Source organism: Venustampulla echinocandica (genome assembly GCF_003357145.1).
Source record: "Venustampulla echinocandica strain BP 5553 chromosome Unknown scaffold_0, whole genome shotgun sequence".
In the NCBI taxonomy this organism is placed as follows: Eukaryota; Fungi; Ascomycota; class Leotiomycetes; order Helotiales; family Pleuroascaceae; genus Venustampulla; species Venustampulla echinocandica.
The window spans coordinates 3,941,791-3,960,325 of record NW_022474205.1 but is presented as its reverse complement, the minus strand read 5'-3'; the positions used below and the strand labels follow the sequence as shown (position 1 = coordinate 3,960,325).

General features: G+C 47.9%; 6 protein-coding genes across 6 annotated transcripts; 4 read left to right on the top strand and 2 right to left on the bottom strand.

Moving 5' to 3' along the window:
* Positions 1-802: 802 nt before the first annotated feature.
* On the top strand, positions 803-4,869 carry BP5553_01243 (uncharacterized protein; the record flags this gene model as incomplete). The annotated part of the gene is made up of 6 exons (XM_032009866.1): positions 803-971; positions 1,143-2,392; positions 2,446-3,429; positions 3,491-3,714; positions 3,774-4,118; positions 4,191-4,869. The coding sequence occupies 6 exons, from the start codon at positions 803-805 to the stop codon at positions 4,867-4,869; spliced, it is 3,651 nt and encodes a 1,216-aa protein (XP_031873920.1).
* Positions 4,870-5,758: 889 nt separating this feature from the next.
* Positions 5,759-7,438, top strand: BP5553_01242 (Uncharacterized protein; the record flags this gene model as incomplete). The annotated part of the gene is made up of 2 exons (XM_032009865.1): positions 5,759-6,181; positions 6,233-7,438. The coding sequence occupies 2 exons, from the start codon at positions 5,759-5,761 to the stop codon at positions 7,436-7,438; spliced, it is 1,629 nt and encodes a 542-aa protein (XP_031873919.1).
* A 407-nt stretch (positions 7,439-7,845) lies between these two features.
* On the bottom strand, positions 7,846-8,793 carry BP5553_01241 (Uncharacterized protein; the record flags this gene model as incomplete). The annotated part of the gene is made up of 1 exon (XM_032009864.1): positions 7,846-8,793. One exon carries the CDS (start codon positions 8,791-8,793, stop codon positions 7,846-7,848), a length of 948 nt encoding a protein of 315 aa, XP_031873918.1.
* An 845-nt stretch (positions 8,794-9,638) lies between these two features.
* BP5553_01240 (uncharacterized protein) lies at positions 9,639-13,784 on the top strand (the record flags this gene model as incomplete). Its single annotated transcript, XM_032009863.1, has 1 exon — positions 9,639-13,784. The coding sequence occupies one exon, from the start codon at positions 9,639-9,641 to the stop codon at positions 13,782-13,784; it is 4,146 nt and encodes a 1,381-aa protein (XP_031873917.1).
* Positions 13,785-14,076: 292 nt separating this feature from the next.
* BP5553_01239 (Winged helix DNA-binding protein) lies at positions 14,077-15,512 on the bottom strand (the record flags this gene model as incomplete). The annotated part of the gene is made up of 3 exons (XM_032009862.1): positions 14,077-15,083; positions 15,192-15,274; positions 15,331-15,512. The coding sequence occupies 3 exons, from the start codon at positions 15,510-15,512 to the stop codon at positions 14,077-14,079; spliced, it is 1,272 nt and encodes a 423-aa protein (XP_031873916.1).
* Positions 15,513-15,774: 262 nt separating this feature from the next.
* On the top strand, positions 15,775-17,229 carry BP5553_01238 (WD40 repeat-like protein; the record flags this gene model as incomplete). The annotated part of the gene is made up of 3 exons (XM_032009861.1): positions 15,775-15,777; positions 15,825-16,629; positions 16,685-17,229. The coding sequence occupies 3 exons, from the start codon at positions 15,775-15,777 to the stop codon at positions 17,227-17,229; spliced, it is 1,353 nt and encodes a 450-aa protein (XP_031873915.1).
* Positions 17,230-18,535: the final 1,306 nt, after the last annotated feature.

The window sequence follows — 18,535 nt, the reverse complement described above, 5'->3', positions numbered from 1 at the left end:
TCTTGTGAGGGGCGGAGGAGGGCTGATTGAACCTTTTTTATATTGGGAGGATACAAGTCGCGGTACTACGTAGTGGTGGGCAAACGATACATGTAGGACTATCAATATCCGACTTTGCTTTAGAGAAACCTAATCTCCTGGGGCTAGCCAGTGAATCCTGGAACTTCAATTTTCACCCCTTTAAGGTTCCCACACCAGAATGTGTGCGATTGTGGTAGTACTTGTAGCTTTGAGGGCTCTTATATACCTAACGTAGGTAAAGTGAATAAAAGGTAGGTATAGGTAGGTCCCTACACCATACTGGTACTCATGTTTGCTATCGTGGCGGGGTGTGGCTCGACGCAAGGCAACGTGCGAGGCTGCAGCCACAGGCAAGGCAACGCAAGGCGATGACCTTCAACTCGCCGTCGATATCACCGTCGGCATTACTGCCACCTTAATTATCTGGTTCTGATTCCTGTTCTTCTCTTCACGCTTCTTTTTCATGTTCCTTTTCTCATCCTTCCAGGCCAGGATACGCGTTTGCATGCCGACCCTCTGCCCGATCTTTTTACCTGTTCGTTCCGCGCCTAGTTCTTTCTAGAGTCATAACCCACAAGGTGTGGACGTACCGTACCTGCGAGCTTGTCCTTGCCATTAAAGGATTTCAAACAAGACACTCCTTTGTATTTACTAATATACGAGGACTCTTGAATCTCAGAAACCACAACTCCAACCCCTTCCACCAGGACAACGCGACGGGCCAAGGCACAGGAGTTACATATACACAAACGCCCTATTAAACACACAACCTCGTCTCATCATGCCTCGGAAGGCCTACATCGCCGATGCAGCGGCTGTCATCGACCAGGCTGCCGCCCAGAATAGCCCTGGCATTACGTCAATTACCAAGGGAAGCGAGGATGGTGAACTTCACATCTGCTTCGTCCCACCTACCGGCCTCCCAATCGAGATCCAGTTAATAGCACTAGGTGCGTCACTTGACCTTCTACACTATTTTCTATACTTCTTCCAGATCCAGTATGCCTATCACACCTTTAGCGGTTGACGCCGAATACGATATGACATAAAACTTATATAGTCACTCAGCCTAGCCCCCAATTTTCAACACATAGCACTCTACATTGACTAATCTTCTACAGATGTTGGCGGATATCCATCCGAAAATACCTACATGATCACTACTGCTTCCTTGGATCTTCCCGACAACGTAAATGATGCCTTGCAAGACATCCAAAAATACTCTAGGGGTATACATATTCCAGATCTTATTGCCACCATCTCCAGAAAGTTACAGAGGCTTCTTGCTAGGGAATCCGAAGCATCAGATATCAGCATGGAGGACCCAGAGTCCGACCAGGAGTCCGATCAGGAGATGAATGACGAGACAGACCATTATCCTGAAACGGATGATGAGTGGAAGGACTCATACGGCGTTAACGAACCAGCCACGGGGAAAGCCTATATAAAACCCGAGGATGCTATCAGGATTGATAAGCGAATCAGGTTGGATCTTCGAGCTGTGAAGGATGCCGGCTTCCGGGTTGGAATCCTGAACGGAATGAAAGCCGACTCTGTGTCCAGCATAGTTTCCATTTCAGTAAAGGTTGATCAACTAGGTCTCTCTGATGCGGCACTTCATGCTTGGGGCCTTGAACCACATCAGTACGCTGTCCTCCTGCTTAGATATCGTAAGTGTTACAAGGAATTTGAGGCAGTTATAAGCGAGCCAGCCGAACACGCTCAGGTCGAATTCAAAACCGGTGTCTGCAACAAATACAAGCCAACTCGATACGAAGCATTAGCTGCATTTGGGAATGTTGCTTGTGGGACGGGAGATTCCTCTGAAACTCCCGTAGTGCCCGACAACCGGACTGAACTAGGCGCTACTGGCTTCTCCAGTGTATTCATCAGCGGTTCTCTGAATTCATTTATGGAACAGTTGGTTTCCCTTCTCAAGATTCGAAAGAGTACCGGTCTTGGCTGGACAGGTGCTACTAAGTGGTTGAACAATAGCCAATCCCGGATCGATAAAGCTGACAGCGAGATACCCCCATCATATTACGAGAACGATTTGACGTCTTCAAGCAACACACATCTGGAATCATTGTTGAAGGATCATCTAACCGATGGCAAACCCAACGACCTGTCATTCCCCCTCATCGCCACGCAGTTCTTTTTGCTATACCTAACCCGATGCACCGAGTATTGCCTAATCTGCCACGAGAAGACGCAAGAAGAGCTCCAAGCACTCAAACCATATGTCTGCAGCAAGCCTCTTTGCCTCTATCAATACATGTCGTTGGGCTTCGGACCTTCCCTTGAGCATGAGCTTTTGACTCAACCCTATGTGGTCGATCTTCTTGTCAGCTTCTGCTACGCAAGCGCATATGTATGTTCAATTAGCCAGTTAGAGCGAAAAAATAGGTACTAATGGGCGCATAGCATCGCAAAATCCGAGAATACCCGACAGGTATGAATCTTAATGTGCCACCGGTAACGGTCCTCGCTGCCCATAGTTCGAATCCTATTCCTCGATCTATGAGCATACCCGGTTCAACTATCCCCGTTCAATCTACCGACCTACTAGACGTCAAACTCGATAGTAACCGGCAAGAAGTCCTATTCGAGGAGGGTAGCAGCTGTCCTGTTCGGAACGGAGAATGGATTGCCCTTAAAGTGGACGGTGCAGGTAATGGCGCCCTCTCCTCGGGACATTATCAGGTCGTGGATATCTCCTTGTACCCGACAGTAAAACTATCCAGGGCTGGTTATACTCCAAAAAGTAGTTTCAAGAAGACGTCCGATGTCCCTGTTGCCCCTGCAACACCTCTAACTGCACTTACTCCTGCAAAGCTGGCCATGTACAACCAAAATTTTGATGAAATGGATAGCAAGTGCAAGGCCGAGTCAATCGTTGCGCTTCTAGAGACATTACCATCTATCAAAGAGATGAGAGATTATCTTATACGACAGAGTCGATATGCCGAGCCTAGTCTTCGTACTTGGAAGGAAGGCATGTCCCCGGCAGCGTTGGGTTTGCTTCGCTGGATTCTCGCATCTAATCGTTCGTGCATCATGCAAGTTGACAGATGCCCCGGTCAAGACGAGCATGATGCCACACTAGGTAAAATCAGACTAGACCAGAGGATCTCAAATATTGACAAAAGCTGGGTTCAATTTCGGTTCGCCCAGGGTTCTCCAGACAAAGAACAGCGATTCTTGAACGCGCTCAGAGAGCAACAAGGCAACCTCAACCCAAGCTACCCAACATTATTCGCATGGCATGGAAGCCGCCTTTATAACTGGCATAGTATCATCCGAACTGGATTGGATTTCATTGATGTCCAAAATGGTAGAGCATACGGCCATGGAGTCTACCATGCCATAGATCAAGAAATCTCATGTGGCTATGCTAACCGTCGCGCAGTAAGTTGCAACTCATCTCAAATTTCGTGCATACAGCATACGTGGAAGCTAACAAATGAAGGAGATGCAGGCAACATGGCCAGGCTCTGAGTTGAAAATCTCCAGCGCGATGAGTCTGAATGAGATAGTTAATTGTCCTGGGCAATTCGCCAGCAACTCGCCCTTTCTAGTGGTTCAATATATTGACTGGATTCAGTGCAGATATTTATTTGTTCAAGTGGAAGATAACCCCAACCTCAACCCCAATAGCCTAGATGCAAATATGGGTGCAAATTTTGCAAGCAGGTATTTAGATCTTTTTTGTGCGGTAGCTTCTGCGAGCCTACCATGCTAACCCCGAGTAGTGGCTCAAACTCATCGGTTGAGATTTTTCAGGACCCGAAATACACCGCAAAATCGGCACGTGGGAAACCTATTGGTGTGCCGCTCTGTGCCGTCAACACTTCCAAACTCTTTCGAGTCGATGAGAGGGAAGAAACCACCTCTCCAGGTAGGAAACGAAAGCGATCAGTTGATGATACCTCTCCTGGCGAAGCCAGTACCAGCACCACCAACACCAGTACCAGCACCAGAACGAGTGTCAGTGCCACTGCCAGCGACGACGAAGATTTGAAGTTTTTCTTGTCCGACAATGACCATCAAGATATTGACAAGGCGAAGGGAACATCAAATGAAGGACTTGCCATGCTGTAAGTTACGTTGATGCCGAAGCGGCCTTAACTACTGTCAAGCCACCTTGAGATATTTGCTAACAGCTTCAGAAACTCAATTTTAAGAACACAGACTGATTTTATCCCTGGTTCACTCGATCAATCAACTTTGCCAATGCTACCGCCACCATCATATGCCACGCCTATGGCAACTAAATCTCTCAATCGAAACTTAAAGGAGGTCTTAGAACTCCAAAAGAACTCCAAAATTCATGAACTTGGCTGGTATATCAACCCAGAGCTTATTAGTAACGTCTACCAATGGATTGTTGAACTGCACTCGTTTGATCCTACAACACCGCTTGCTCATGACATGAAGGCGGCTAGAGTTACCAGTGTCGTGCTGGAGATACGATTTGGAAAGGGTTATCCTAATAGTCCACCCTTTGTTCGGGTAATTAGACCTCGATTTCTACCTTTTGCAGGTGGAGGCGGCGGTCATGTTACGGGCGGTGGAGCTATGTGTATGGAACTTCTCACAAACTCGGGTTGGAGCGCTGTCTCATCCATGGAGGGTGTTCTTCTTCAAGTCCGCATGGCAATGATGAACCTGGAGCCGAGACCTGCACGACTGGAGAGCAAACGCTCGTCGGGACAGCGTGATTATGGAATTGGTGAAGCTATTGATGCATATCGTCGAGCTTGCCACACGCATGGATGGCAAATTCCTCCGGACTTCGCAGACTTTGCTTCGAATGGGGCTAGACTGGCAAAGCCACCCATTCGGTAAACAACGTCAAATTGAGTATGGGTTGGTGACGCCGTTGAACCCTGCAAGTACCGCTCCCCTCTGTACGAACAACGATGTCACACAACACGAGCCTTGCTAAACGCCATTACAAACTCTACTAGTAAGGATCACCAGGTAATTTTCATTATGGCACGGAGTAAGCCAAGGCTAGCATAACTTTTGGGAATTAAAATGGTAATACAAGGTATGAAGTTTGGCGTTTAGGATGGGAGGCAACTTGATACCAATGAAGATATGCGTGTTTGCATCATCTAGCTGCTGGGGTATGCGAAAATTATTGTCTAAATGAAAAATTCCTGCTTTGCTAGCTGTCCATAGTAGAAAAATACCAACTTAATCATACCTGAATGAGATGCGGCCAGTAATAACTTCGGTGCAAAGGTAATCACTAAACTGGTGCCAGTGGACACCATTAGGGGTCACTAATTAGTAACAAGCGATTTCAGGGGAACGCTCAGGGGATGGCCACGTGACGATATAGGGCAGGGGTGGATCGGAAGGTCGGTGATACATTATTCCGCGCAGCCGGGAGAACTACGGCAAATTCCGCATGCGAAGTGACCTGAATCGCATCCAGTTGATCCGCGACAATAGCTACAACCACTTTTGAACCTCTTATTGTCCCCATCCTTCAATAAGATTTATCCCATAACAATATGTGAAATACATAGCATTCTTGCTGCCGATATTGATCGCATACTTCTCTGTCTTACGATCAAGATCCCATCTAAAAGTAGCACACCCTGAAGTGCTCTCCCAGCCTCTGCGCACAACCAACAATAAACTGGCTGAGTCTTACTGTTTTCACAGTTCTCACATACGAAGTTCTATACCCCATCATCTATTGCGCTGAAGGATTCTGCCCACTATGGCAACAAGTCCATCGCCGCAGCTATCACCCACCATGGGCTTGAGAGTCGACAGACAGCAGTCTAACTCCCCGCCACAGCAACAGCTTTCGAAAAGAGACAAGAAACGCACTTTACTCGCCGAACGCCTGGCTGAAATCACGATGCAGTTCTCCGCAAACCGAGACCTTCATTACCGCGAGCAGTTGCAGGCTCTGCAAATCGACATGAACCTCATTATGGAGGCCGACGCTCATGGCGAAACCGCACTGACGAACGATCCAAATGCGATTGACTTGCTGGTTCAAGAAAACATTAAAAAATCTATGATGAAGTCCATTGGACCGAACCCTCCTCCGAGAGCTGGGAAGATGTATGCGGATTTTGCGAAGAACGTCAATGATGCTATGGAGGAGAGAGATGCAGCGCTGGCAACCCATAAAGTAAGTTTTGCTTGGGTTCCGTAGGTGATACTGTGGCTAATACTTCTGTAGAGGGACTTCGATGTCAAATTGGGCGAACTCGAAGCAGCGCATGCGTACAGACAGAAGCTTGCTGCCTCCGAATATAAAGCATTGGCCAGCACTCTCCGCGATCGATTGATCAATAGCGTCACGAACAAAAAAAATCGGCTCTCAAGGGACAAGGAGTCAATGGAAATTGGCGAAAGCAATGCCCTTCTTCTACATCCCAGCCAGTTCGGCATTGCGAATCCTTCCAGCCCGGGGGGACTTCATGGAAAGAGGGCCACGAGACTTCGCCGAGACGCAGACGACCTTCATAGTTTTGGAGATAGTAGCAAGCGCAAGCGTAAGGCTATGGATAGCGATGAGTCTCCAGCTCCTACTCGGCAGCGGGTCGACAATGGCAACAGCACACCTATTTGGTTTGCAGAGAAACAAAGCCTAACATCCGCCCAAATCGATTCGTCACTGTATAGCATTGACAAGCTTTTCACCGAGAAAGAGCTGGCTATGACCTATAATGTGTCCGCTTTGGCTGCACATTCGCATCTGCAACGACATCCACCTTTCATAGACGAGGCGGATTCTGCAACCAAATCCGACTCCAGCTCTGAGAACGAAAAAGCAAGCGGGGCAAATGAACAGGACAATGAGGATGTGGAGTCTACGATGGGAGCTCCAATGATGGAGAGGGGATACTCGCACGCAACTCGCAGCACACGAGGCCTAGCTGGAAACTATTCCACAGGTATTGGGATTGATGCTTTCAACGACCTCAATGTTCCGGGCAACATGCAGGCTCTTACACGACAAACCCCCAAGTTACCCCCGATCCTAGCTATGCAGAAGACAATCGGAAAGGGCGAGGCTGCAAATCAGCCAGCTCCTATGAGTGCCGAAGACGCAGCTTCGGAATTGGACATGATCCGGCGAGCCCGATCGTACAACGACAAGGAAGGCTACGGACGGAACTTGGAGTTAGATGTTGGTGGCAGGAGCCTCTTGGAGATGGCCTCCGCACCCAGGCTCTATCACTATTTTGTCAAGTCTGATGACAAGTCTTCGTATTTGAGGACGACTAATGAACGGGATGACGACGGCGCTGTTGGGGGAGAGATGATGGAGCATCAGCAGAGTCAAGCCGCAAGTGAATTCGGTGGTGTTGCGATGAGCCGTCAAGCAACTGGTGAGGGTCAGAGTAGCCGGGGAAGAAGAATTAAGCATAAAGGCGATTAAGGGACTGTTTATTGGAAGGATAGGTATTGCGATGTTTATTTTCATTTGAAGCCTTGTAAATTGGCTTGTAAATTGGCTTGGGACGCATTTATGGCGTCAAGGATCCAATGGAGGATAAGATAGTGCTACGAAGGCAGCATAGTGCCACATACAATACCATTTCTGTAAAGCTTAGCTTCGCTACCGTGCTTTTTTGGTGTCTAATCAGTGATGTTGGTCTTTAGTTTACTAAGACATTGGTGAGAGAAATATCTCGCTTTCAACAAAGTGAAGCAGCATTCATGGTTTTGATAGGAAAATAACAATAGTAAAAAACATCATTAAATTCGTAAGCTATCAGTGTCTCTACTAGCCATCGGCTAACCCATAATTCAAACCAATTTCCCAAGTACGCCATGCTAGTCTTCTCACGGGCCAAACACTAGAGCTCTAACTTCAATACTCTCTCTACCAACAGCATCTTCAGGTGTGCGAGGATCCGCGAATGCGGTATGAGGTACTCTGCCACCCTGGACCCGAGTATCTGGCTTAAACGCCTCGCTATCAAAACATTCCAAAAATAGCCTCTCGTCATTCCTCATGCCGGACAAATAATGCCATTTCTGGCCCTCGTTATACCTGATGCCTGCGGTCTCGCCTGTTCGGTCGGGGTATCTGTGCTCGACAGGAATAAGATCCTCATCTTTTAATGTGTCTGAGCTACAAAAGGCGAGTGGGTTGGCTTGCACGGGTCCATTAAGCGGGCGCCAGATATTGATAAGGCGGTAACGACCCTGCAGCAGCTTCTCTGCTTCTTCGGGGAGGTGGTGCTGTACGCGAGCGGTTGCTGATTTGCGAGTCTGGTCGATGTGCACCCTTCTTACGGGGGTGCGGTTGGCACCAGGGCTCGAGCGGCGGATGGTATGGTCGAAAATGAATATTTTGTTACTGCCTGGGACATGATCCAAGATCAATTTCTCGACCTCGGGATAGTAGTTTTTCTTAATGGACTCATCGTCGACGAATTCTGGCTCCGCTGACTGGGGGACGTTCGAAACTACCTTGAAGGCATGTTTGTCTAGAGTATATTCATCCTCGCGGCCCCGGATGTCGTGGATTGGCACTTGGAAATCCTCATCAGTGTAGTTTCGTTGTGGCTGTCCCTCAGGAGGTGTCTCCACGAAGTTGAAAGGGACGGAACCATCTTCCGGTGGACGGAAGTAGTTCAGGGTGACTGTGGTATCGCCACGAGGAATGAAAGGCTCAGCACTCGCGGCATTTGATATCTGGTAGTTGGCCTCTGCCTCTGCCTCTTCTCGAACAGATCTGGAGAGGTTGTGAGGTGGTGTAGCTTGGAAAGGCGTTGCTGTTGCCATAGTGCTGTAGTTGTGGTTGGATCTTATGTGGTGATGATCGAAGGAGGGTTTGATAATGGTCTAGATGCAAAAGCTTTGGCTTTGAATAGCTTCAAAATATTGTACTGTTTGTGTGAACTCAACTGCACGAAAGGATCTGGGAAATGGAGGTTGTTGTCAGTTGAGCTGGAGGCGATGGGTAGCAATATATACTAATAGGATGCCAATGTTATCCTATTCTTATGGCTCAAGCAGCGTGTAATGTTTTGTAAGCTCGCACGTCATTCGAAGTCTTACAAATACACTATATTGTAGGGACAAGAGCGAAGCCGGCTCATTCCCGAAGAGGAAGTAGATGTGAGGGAACGGCTGTTCGCATTGCAAATGCAGGATGACTATCGAAAGGCGCAAGCTATTCCCAACACGTCTTCTGGCGCTTCTAGCGGTATCTAAGGAGACATAACCCAAGTGATTGGAGTTGGCTGAGAAGTACTTCTTACAAGTATCTACTACGTGTTATCGTGATGTGATTGATGTGTAATGTGGCGGTCGCAAACCAACCGCAAACCCCGCCGAGTGACTTGGCGATTGAACCTCGGAATTCGGGTGAACCTCGGACAGATGAGAGGACGTCACTCACGAGTGGCGTTCTTGGTCACGTGGGAAGGCAGATACCGCTAGGCCTAGAACGTCCAAAAGTAAACAGATGGCAGCTGCACGTCCGCTACGCGACCGTTGACAAAATACATACGAAGTAAAGGTATGCGATAATCCATACGGAGGCCTAGGTGGGTACGGATTGCGGATTAGTGAATGAGTTATCATTTCACCCAGTACCGACCACCACTACAACAGCACTAGGCAAGATGGACCGCGACATGTCATCATCTCCAGATCCCCTCAACGACTCACCTACATATCATGGCACTACCAAGTCGCGGCGATACTCATCCCCAAGAAAATCTCTTCCGGCCTACAGCAGTTCACCAAAGAAGCAGACCTTTGAGTTAGATGTTGGGGATCAGTTAACGTCACAGAAGATTCGAGTGACGGTGGAGGCGGGCGATTCGGAATCCGAGGATGTCTACGCAAATTATACCAACCCCAATGGAAGGAAAAGAAGTTCGCTCCTAACCACCCACGCGCCCCGAAACCGCCAAATGGAACAAACTACCACCACTACGGTCCGTGTGAAGGGGTTATCGGATACGGAAGGCGAATCCCAACCTGTTGCAACTCCTAAGAAAGGGAGGGGACGGCCCCGGAAGTCTAATGGGACGCCTGTTCCATCAAAGAAACGTGGACGCACATCCACTCCTACGCGGAAGGCCAGTGGTCGAAGAAGCTCCATCTTAGACTTAGTGGATGATGATACTAGTCCTGACGATTTCGATATTGGTTCGAATGCTAAGCTCGGGAATTCGAGAGGCACGCCGCGGTCCAGATCAAAGAAAGGAACGCCGCGAAAACCCACTCCGACAGCAAGGAAACAGCTCGAGGCAGATAAGCTTGCATCTAATACGCCTAAAAAAAGGGGACGGCCCAGAAGAAAGGCCCTGTTGCCGGAAGATATCCAGGTTCTGGAGGATGGGATTGCCCATGCTAGCGACCCGGAGGATGCGGCAGATCCGGAGAATGAGGAAGCTCTGCGTCCTATTGACACCAACAGCCCTTCGAAATACTCTACTATTCGGTCAACAACTACAGTTGATGGCGATCAGGAAGATGTTCTGATCGCTAGGTTTTATCCTGGGCATGAGACACCTCGAAAAACAGGCTGGTCAAGTCCAAAGATAGTAGACACTCCGGCAATTTCAAATCCAGATTTAGACGCTAACTACCAATCGTCGAATTATCACCAGTTCTCATCTGGCGAAGAAGAGCCACTGTCGCCCAGCCAAGATGGAAACGGCGAAGACCAACACGAAGACGAAGATGATATCGGCCAAACTAGGGAGTTCGATACCATCATGGAGAGTGAAGAATTCAGTATGATATCGGTCGACTCGGTCCCCTCGCTGTGGGCCCATCGCAGCAGCCCAGCCGGTGGGATTCAGGTCGATGTATCGGCAGAACTGGCCCCAAGTCATAGTCTCCTTCCAACACGAGATATGGAAACTGTTGATCAGGGAAGCACCTTTAGATCAATCTCAGACGACCAGTTAGAGGAAGATCCCCCCCAAAAGAGATTCCAAGACCCAAGGTTGCTCTCCGCTCGAAGCGCCCAAGTCGAAGACTCTTTCTCCAGCATACCCCCTCATGTTCTCAAAGCAGCAACGCCCGCTAAGAAATCACATATATCGAAGTTGCAGTCTAATGACAATTCGGTAGAAGACTCTTTCTCCGACATAGCGCCTGAGGTGCTTGAAGCAGCAACTCCAGGCAGGTTACTTCCAGATGTGCGGTTTTTAGCAGCGACGATAAAGCATGGCGATGATTATGAAGACTCTTTTTCCGCTATCCCGTCTGTGGTCCTTGACGCAGCTACCCCGGCAGCCAAATGCCAGGAATCAGTCAAGTCGAGAGACTCGAGACAAGGAGGTTCAGAGCCTGACAAGTTAAAGGTTATCGGCTCAAACTCAAACTTAGGTTCATCCCGCGGTCAAAAACATACGAGTCCTCGACTTTTGACCCCCGAGGAGACTCCATCCCCCCTTCTGGAAAGCCTTGATTGCAGTCCCACATCAACTAGTAAAATATCATCACAGTTTGCTGCATATGTGACGAAAGAGGGGCTAGAAAATGAGCCATCTATCTCTCGCTCTCATATGCCTTCTTCCCCTCCAGCACTAGCACCACGCATATACGATCACAGCGCACATATTCGTCAACATCACCAACAAAATTCAAGTAGAGTTGAGACTCCATTCATCACGTTCTCATCTCCCTCTTTACCACCACCAATACAGCAGCCTGGAGAACAGCTTTCTTGCTCTCAAGAGTCGTCGGAAAGCCAGAGACCAACTCTTTCGCCCATTGCCCGTGCTGGACGTGCGCTTCAGGATCTCGTTGTGCCTTCTCAATCAAGATCCCGGTCACAAAGTCTGGGGAGCCCCTTTAAAAGTCCCGCCAACCGAAAGAGTCCAAGTACTGTACCAGAGTCCCATCCATCGCCCTTGCGGGATCCGGGCGAGCAGCCACTTCCAACTCTAGCTTTGAGTGGTAATTTATCACCATTCCCGTTGCAGAATGCCGAATGGGGTTACACAGTCAGACAAGACGACCCATTTCACAATACCACTCTTGGAAGTCAGCAAACTTCTCCCGAGGAAAGAGGCCAATATAGCCTAGGACTACCGGGGCAGCGGCGCCTTTCCGACCCTACCATAAATAATCGATTTGATACCGGGTCCCTTCAAAACGACGATGCGATGAGCTGGCAAGCAGATGAAGAGATTCCCATCGATAATAACCCGGCATCCATGGCAAATATCGCCAATTCGTCAGTGGGCGCCCAAAGATTATCGTCAGACGCGGCTGCATATTTGCCCAGTACCAAAAGTCACAATATATCAGCGGGAGTGAGCATACAGAATGCAACTACCAATTTTAGCCAGCCCGTTGCCACTGGCTCCGACGGGGAGAATCGCGAATACCATCAGAGCGATGATGCTGATTTCGATTTGCTGTTAGAGACGATGAACTCTTCTTCCACAAATGCATCACACCCACAGGAACAACCTACGGATGTAGTAGAACGGCCCAGACGCAGTAAGATCCCCAGTCCATGGAGGAAAAACAGCAGACGGCTGGTATACAGCGATGAGCTCTCACATATCTCATCTTCTGCCATCAAGACTGGGCACTCCCATACTAGAGATATTATGAGCGGAGCAGTACCCGAGTTTGTCACGGTCCGACGCATCGAAACCGGCCATCAAGATTCTAATGATGTTGATGTCATGGATCTCTCAGGATATCAAATTCCTCAAAAGGCAAATTTCCAACCCCGCGCCCGAGAAACTGGTGCCTTAGACTTGTCCGCTCTTCTAGGGGATTCTCCGTCGAAGGCCCTTCCTGTCCTTACAACTAGCTCAAGGAATATTCCATCTCAAGTGGAGAGAAACTTGGAGAGGTCGCAGCCAATAGAGACAGACTGGGAGAAGAGTTCAGACCCCATCGAAAATACTCTAGAAGATCAGGAGCCATTCACTCCTATTCCCCAGAAGCAGGGATTTAGACCGAGAGCACGCAGTGAAGTCTCTGAAGTCTTTACCTCCAGTCCCGTAAAACAACCAAGCTTTGACCTTTTTGGTTGTGTATCCAAGCCTCCATCCAGAGCACCTGGCGACGCCCGTTCCACTTCGAAGCCGCTAGTTGCTAAACCTGCAACCACTGGCAACATCCCCGTTTCACGGATTACTCCCTCAGGGGTTCCTTCTGCTGGCTATCTATATGACGGCAGCTCATCAGTTGCTTCAAACACAGAGAAAGAAAATCATGATTTTGCGAGAACACTCAAATGGACTGAAAACCTGGAACTAGCTTTAGCCGATGGACATGTGCCATTCCAAGTTTCACCCACTAAATCGTGTCTCCGTTCGCCCCTCAAAACACCGTTTGGCAATTTAGGAGCTTCAAATGTGAGCCCCAGCAAAGGCGTCACATTTGTATCATCCTCCCCCACACCATCTTCCCCCCTTCAGCTATCAGCCACAACTTGGTCGAATGCGCATTGGTCCCTACTTAGCAGTATTGTCCAGGCCTGGAAACCGCAGAATCAGCGCTTCACTGGCCGTCACAGTAGCGCAGGTGGGAGTGATAGCAGCACAGGAAGGAGGAGAAATTCCACAAGAATCATCAGTAAATTGCTAGGTAGGAGGGTTCATTCGGAAGGAAATGGGATGGTTTTGGAGCAGTGGCATTTAGAAGCAGTGGATGAGTTCCGCGGCCAGGTGCCTGGCTGGGAGGAGAAGGTTATTGCGTTGAGGGTCTTTTCGCTCCTTGTGGGTGAAGAGAGGAGGATGCTCCGCGCTCTTGAACGCGAGGCGAAGTCAGAGGCCAGCTATTGAATTTGTACAACATGACAGAACGAAATGCGATTGTTAGTTTGGCGTATGAAATTGTAGCTATGGAGTTCTTGGATGGTTGTATGGAGTTGGATCCTTAAATGAGGGAATTTTTATAGGAGTATGTGAGAATGCCTACGAGCAATATTACGTCAAGTTTACGTTTAAATACATGAGAACGTGATTAACTGCAGTATATTTCTTGGTTACCGGTTTGCAGTTCTTTCCGCAAACTAGCAAGCGCCTCTATGGTACAAGTATGACACCCAGCCTTCAACTAGCTTTTCCCGCTCCCCTATTCCAACATGGACGCCTGGTTTGTGTATAGCACATCCACAACACTGCTCAGCTTCTCGATAGTCGCGAGCGCGGAATCATAACCCTCATCTCTCTCCGTCTCATCGAAAATAATCAAGCACCCGGCACCCTGGTCTAAAACGCCAATAATCACTTTATCAAGAATCATCTGGGACAACTTGCGCTCGACCTGCTGTGTATCGAGCCCAACCATCTTTGCGATGTGGTCAATTTCCACCCGCGAGAAGGGCTCAATGACTTTGATAAGATTCTGCTCCAACATTGCATCGTAGAGGCGTCGGAGGTGATTACGGATGAAGGGATCACTACCAAGCTCATGGCGATAGTCTCCTAACGCCTTCTCATATTCCTCCAATGAGCGGTTTGAGTGCGCGCGCGCTACGGCTTTCATGGCTTCTAGGTTCTTTCCTGCGTACTTGAGCGCTTGCTTGGATGTCATGAGCTGGTTGACGTCGTCGGCGAGGTTAAGCATGATTTTACACAGTAACATGTATTGCAGGGCTGCGGTAGCTTTCTCGGGCTCATCTTGAGTATGGTATCCATCGAGCGCTTCGATGAAGTAGGAGAACGCCGTGTTGAAATCTTTGTCTTCTGCGTGTAACTTTCCGGATTGCATATCCAAGCCGGCTTGTAAGAGAGGAGGCGTGTAGACGGATGCGGCGCTTGTGCGGGCGCTGGTGAGGGCTGCTCGGCCCTTGGGCACGTTGCCTAGGGCATGGTAGACGCGCGATTCAAGGAGCTGCACTTCGACCAAGACCAGTTTATCATCCAGCCGTTTGAGCTCCTTCAGTAGGCTGTTGATAAGGGCTAAGGCATCGTAGTAGGATTGCTTGATCATGTAAAGCGCCACGAGACGGGTTTCGAGGTTTTGGCGGAGGAAACCTCTACGTTCCGAGTTGGCCCATTCGATGCAAGATTTAGTGACGGTGATTTGGATATCTGTTGTGTTCGGGATCGCGTTGAAGAGGTCCAAGAGTTGTCGGACTGAGAAGGGCAGAAGGTCAGCATTCTGAATTCTAGTTCACTTGACAATGGTCATGGAATGGTTTTTGAGATCCTTGAAACCACGGAGGCCAATCTGTTCGAACATACCAAGCTTCGCTGTCTTTGCTTTGGCAAATGACGATAACACCGTCCGACTCGTCGTAATCAAGTCAACTAGATCGCCCGCTCTCCTACGAAGGATCAGGGTCAGTCAACACTCTACAGTTAATTGAATAGGATCCCGCACTTATCATCTCGATATAATTCTCCCAGGCTGACCAGCGCAGTTTCGTATTCCCGTACAGCGGCATCTGAGGTTACTGAGGGAGGTTTCGAGATAATTTCTTTGTATTGTGTCTCTGCCTTTCTCGGGTCCGTCTTTGCGAGCTTCTGAGCCTCTTGTATCCTGGCTGAATCTGGGGGCGCCATGCTGAGAGACGGTGTTTATTGTTGATAGAGAGGGTGGAGAGGTAAATAGAGGTTGCTGTTGCGGTTGCGTATGAAGCTTCCGCCTGAGAGCTCACAGTACAAGAACCCTGGTCTCGCGCTAAGAAATTGCACCCCTGCATCTGCACAGCCGTCGCCCTAAAGTTACTTTCCGCCTCCGAGATATTTTCCAACCTTTCGACTGTTTCTGAAAATCACTTAGCTCACCTCGACGATGGCCGCTATAATATAATATGAATGCAAAATGGTATGTCTTGCTCCGAGGTTTATTTCCAATGCCTCAAATGCTTACAGGATCCGTTATTCCAGAAAATCCAAACTCTCAGTCGTCCTGCCTCGTCGGCGCAGACCCCCGGGTCCAATGTCGCAAAGCAACCCCGCAACCTCGACCCAAGCCTGCATCCATTCGAGCGGGCAAGAGAATATACTCGGGCACTCAATGCTACGAAACTAGAGCGGATGTTTGCTGCGCCTTTTATTGGGCAGCTGGGAAGGGGCCATGTCGATGGGGTTTATACTATGGCGAAGGATCCAAATAATTTGCAGATTTTTGCCAGTGGAAGCGGAGATGGCGTCGTCAAGGTCTGGGACTTGACCAGCCGTGAGGAAATATGGAACGCAAATGCGCATGAAAATATTGTTAAAGGGATGTCATGGACCAGGGACAAGAAGCTCTTGACTTGCGCCAGCGATCGGACGATCAAACTCTTCGATCCATACAATACATCCTCGGGGAAAGCTCCCACTGCTACCTGGCTTGGTACAAACGCATTTACAAGCCTGTCACATCATCGGTCAAAAAATGCATTTGCTGCTTCCTCTGGAGTTATCTCCATCTACGATCTTGAAAAGACCAACGCCCCACCTGATGTTCTCAAGTGGCCAACGGCCACCGATACTATCACCGCTGTTTCCTTCAATCAAGTGGAAACCTCAATACTGGCTTCTACAGCTACGGATCGATCAATTATACTCTATGATCTACGAACATCGATGCCTTTGGCTAAGACTGTTTTGAATTTTGCTTCGAACGCGATTGCATGGAATCACCAGGAGGCATTCAATTTTGCAGTTGGTTCCGAAGACCATAATATCTACAGTAAGTGTTCCGCTAGTACATCTATTTTCGACGTAACAGAGCTAACTCGTATCAGTTTTTGATATGCGGAAAATGAACAGAGCTCTGAATGTCCTGAAGGACCATGTGGCAGCTGTTATGGACGTGGAGTTTAGCCCAACTGGACAGGAGCTTGTCAGTGCATCATATGATCGAACCGTTCGTTTATGGAGTCGTATGAAGGGCCACTCGAGAGATGTCTATCACACCAAGCGAATGCAAAGAGTCTTTTCCGCCAAATGGACCCCGGATTCCAAGTATATCCTTTCTGGGTCTGACGACGGCAATATTAGATTATGGCGAGCGAACGCATCGAAAAGGGAAGGTATCAAATCAGCAAAGCAACGACAGTCTTTAGAATACAACGAGGCTTTGGCGGAACGATACGCGCATATGCCTGAAATTAGACGCATCAGGCGTCATAAGCATATCCCCAAGGTCGTGAAGAAGGCTGGGGAGATTAAGTCCGAGGAACTCAAGGCGATTAAGCGGAGAGAGGAAAATGAGCGAAAGCACACGAAGATGCAATTTAGGAAGCGACGGAACGAGAGAGAGAAAATGATTCTGGCTGCCGAAAAATGATCCACGATATCCCAGGGCACATGGTTAAAAAATTGGCGTTCTAGTTGGTCTGGGCATTTACAAGGCGCTGGTGAAAAATGGAAATGGAAATGGACTAGAGGTATACCAATAAGAGTGTATGAAACTGATTTTCTTGAATGCTAATATGCGGTTATAACTATGAGGGTAGAGGAAGAACTGCTCTATATCTCTTGCTCAGTTCTTGACCACGCTTAATTTCAATGTTTGTTTTCTTCCAGCTTCCGTGAAAGCATTATTGTGCCTAGATCAACGGGCATTGCTGGCCTATTCTGCTAGAAAACGTCAAATACGATGCACGGCAGTTGTAACTTCGTCGATTCCTAGCTTGCCCCTTCATCTTGTCCTCCAGAAATTTCTATAATTAATTAATAACATTGCCTCGGAACAATAACAGTTGTAAGAAACAACCAAATCTGTTATTTCTTTTAAGCTGCCTTGCTCTTTTCATAACAAGCTTCAGCCTATAATTACTAAGCCTCTCAATATACGATAGGGGTTCCAAATGATATATTGTTGAGTTCATATCTAGCCGCACAGCCTTGAACATAGTACTATAATACACCAAATTGGTGCGAAGTCGGCTATGCCGCCTGTAGAACAGGGCTTGGTGTAGATTTGAACAAGCTTATCTGCTCCTTGGGTCATTAAAACCTAGGATTTTGTCTAGTTCCCTAGAGACTCATCATTGTGTGTTACTGTGTTAATTGAACATAGCAAATTTATAATATCGCTAGTGAGTGATTGTTAAGCATCCAAGAAAATGTATTACAAGGCATGTCTGTGAGTTTGCCAAGTAAACAATCTCAAGAACGTAATCAAGTCAAGATATTATATATTATTCTGTAAATTACCTTTTAACAAACATTATAATCGAGGGTTATTATTGTATCGTCGCTTTAAAGCAATTCTATAATTAATTCAAGTTATTACAGTTTTGTTTTCTGTATATAAAACTATATACCCTATCACAATAGACAATCAAATCCGCATGAGCATGTCACAAAAGCCCGCTAATATCCATCATGTCCAGTTATTAAGAACGCATCTGCTTTATATAAAGAACTACCCCAGTTTCCTAACACCCTACTCTCCCTAAATATTATACATTAAGCAACTCTTCTAATACATTAGTAAATCCAAGACACTATCATAACCACTTTGGTATTGCTGCGTTTTTAATATATTGTCTACACCGAGATTCCCACCCCCCTTTACGCGATTTCCTTGTGACCTGGAAGCGAACAACAGTGAAACGCAAGATAAACAACAACAAGAAAAGTGTCTT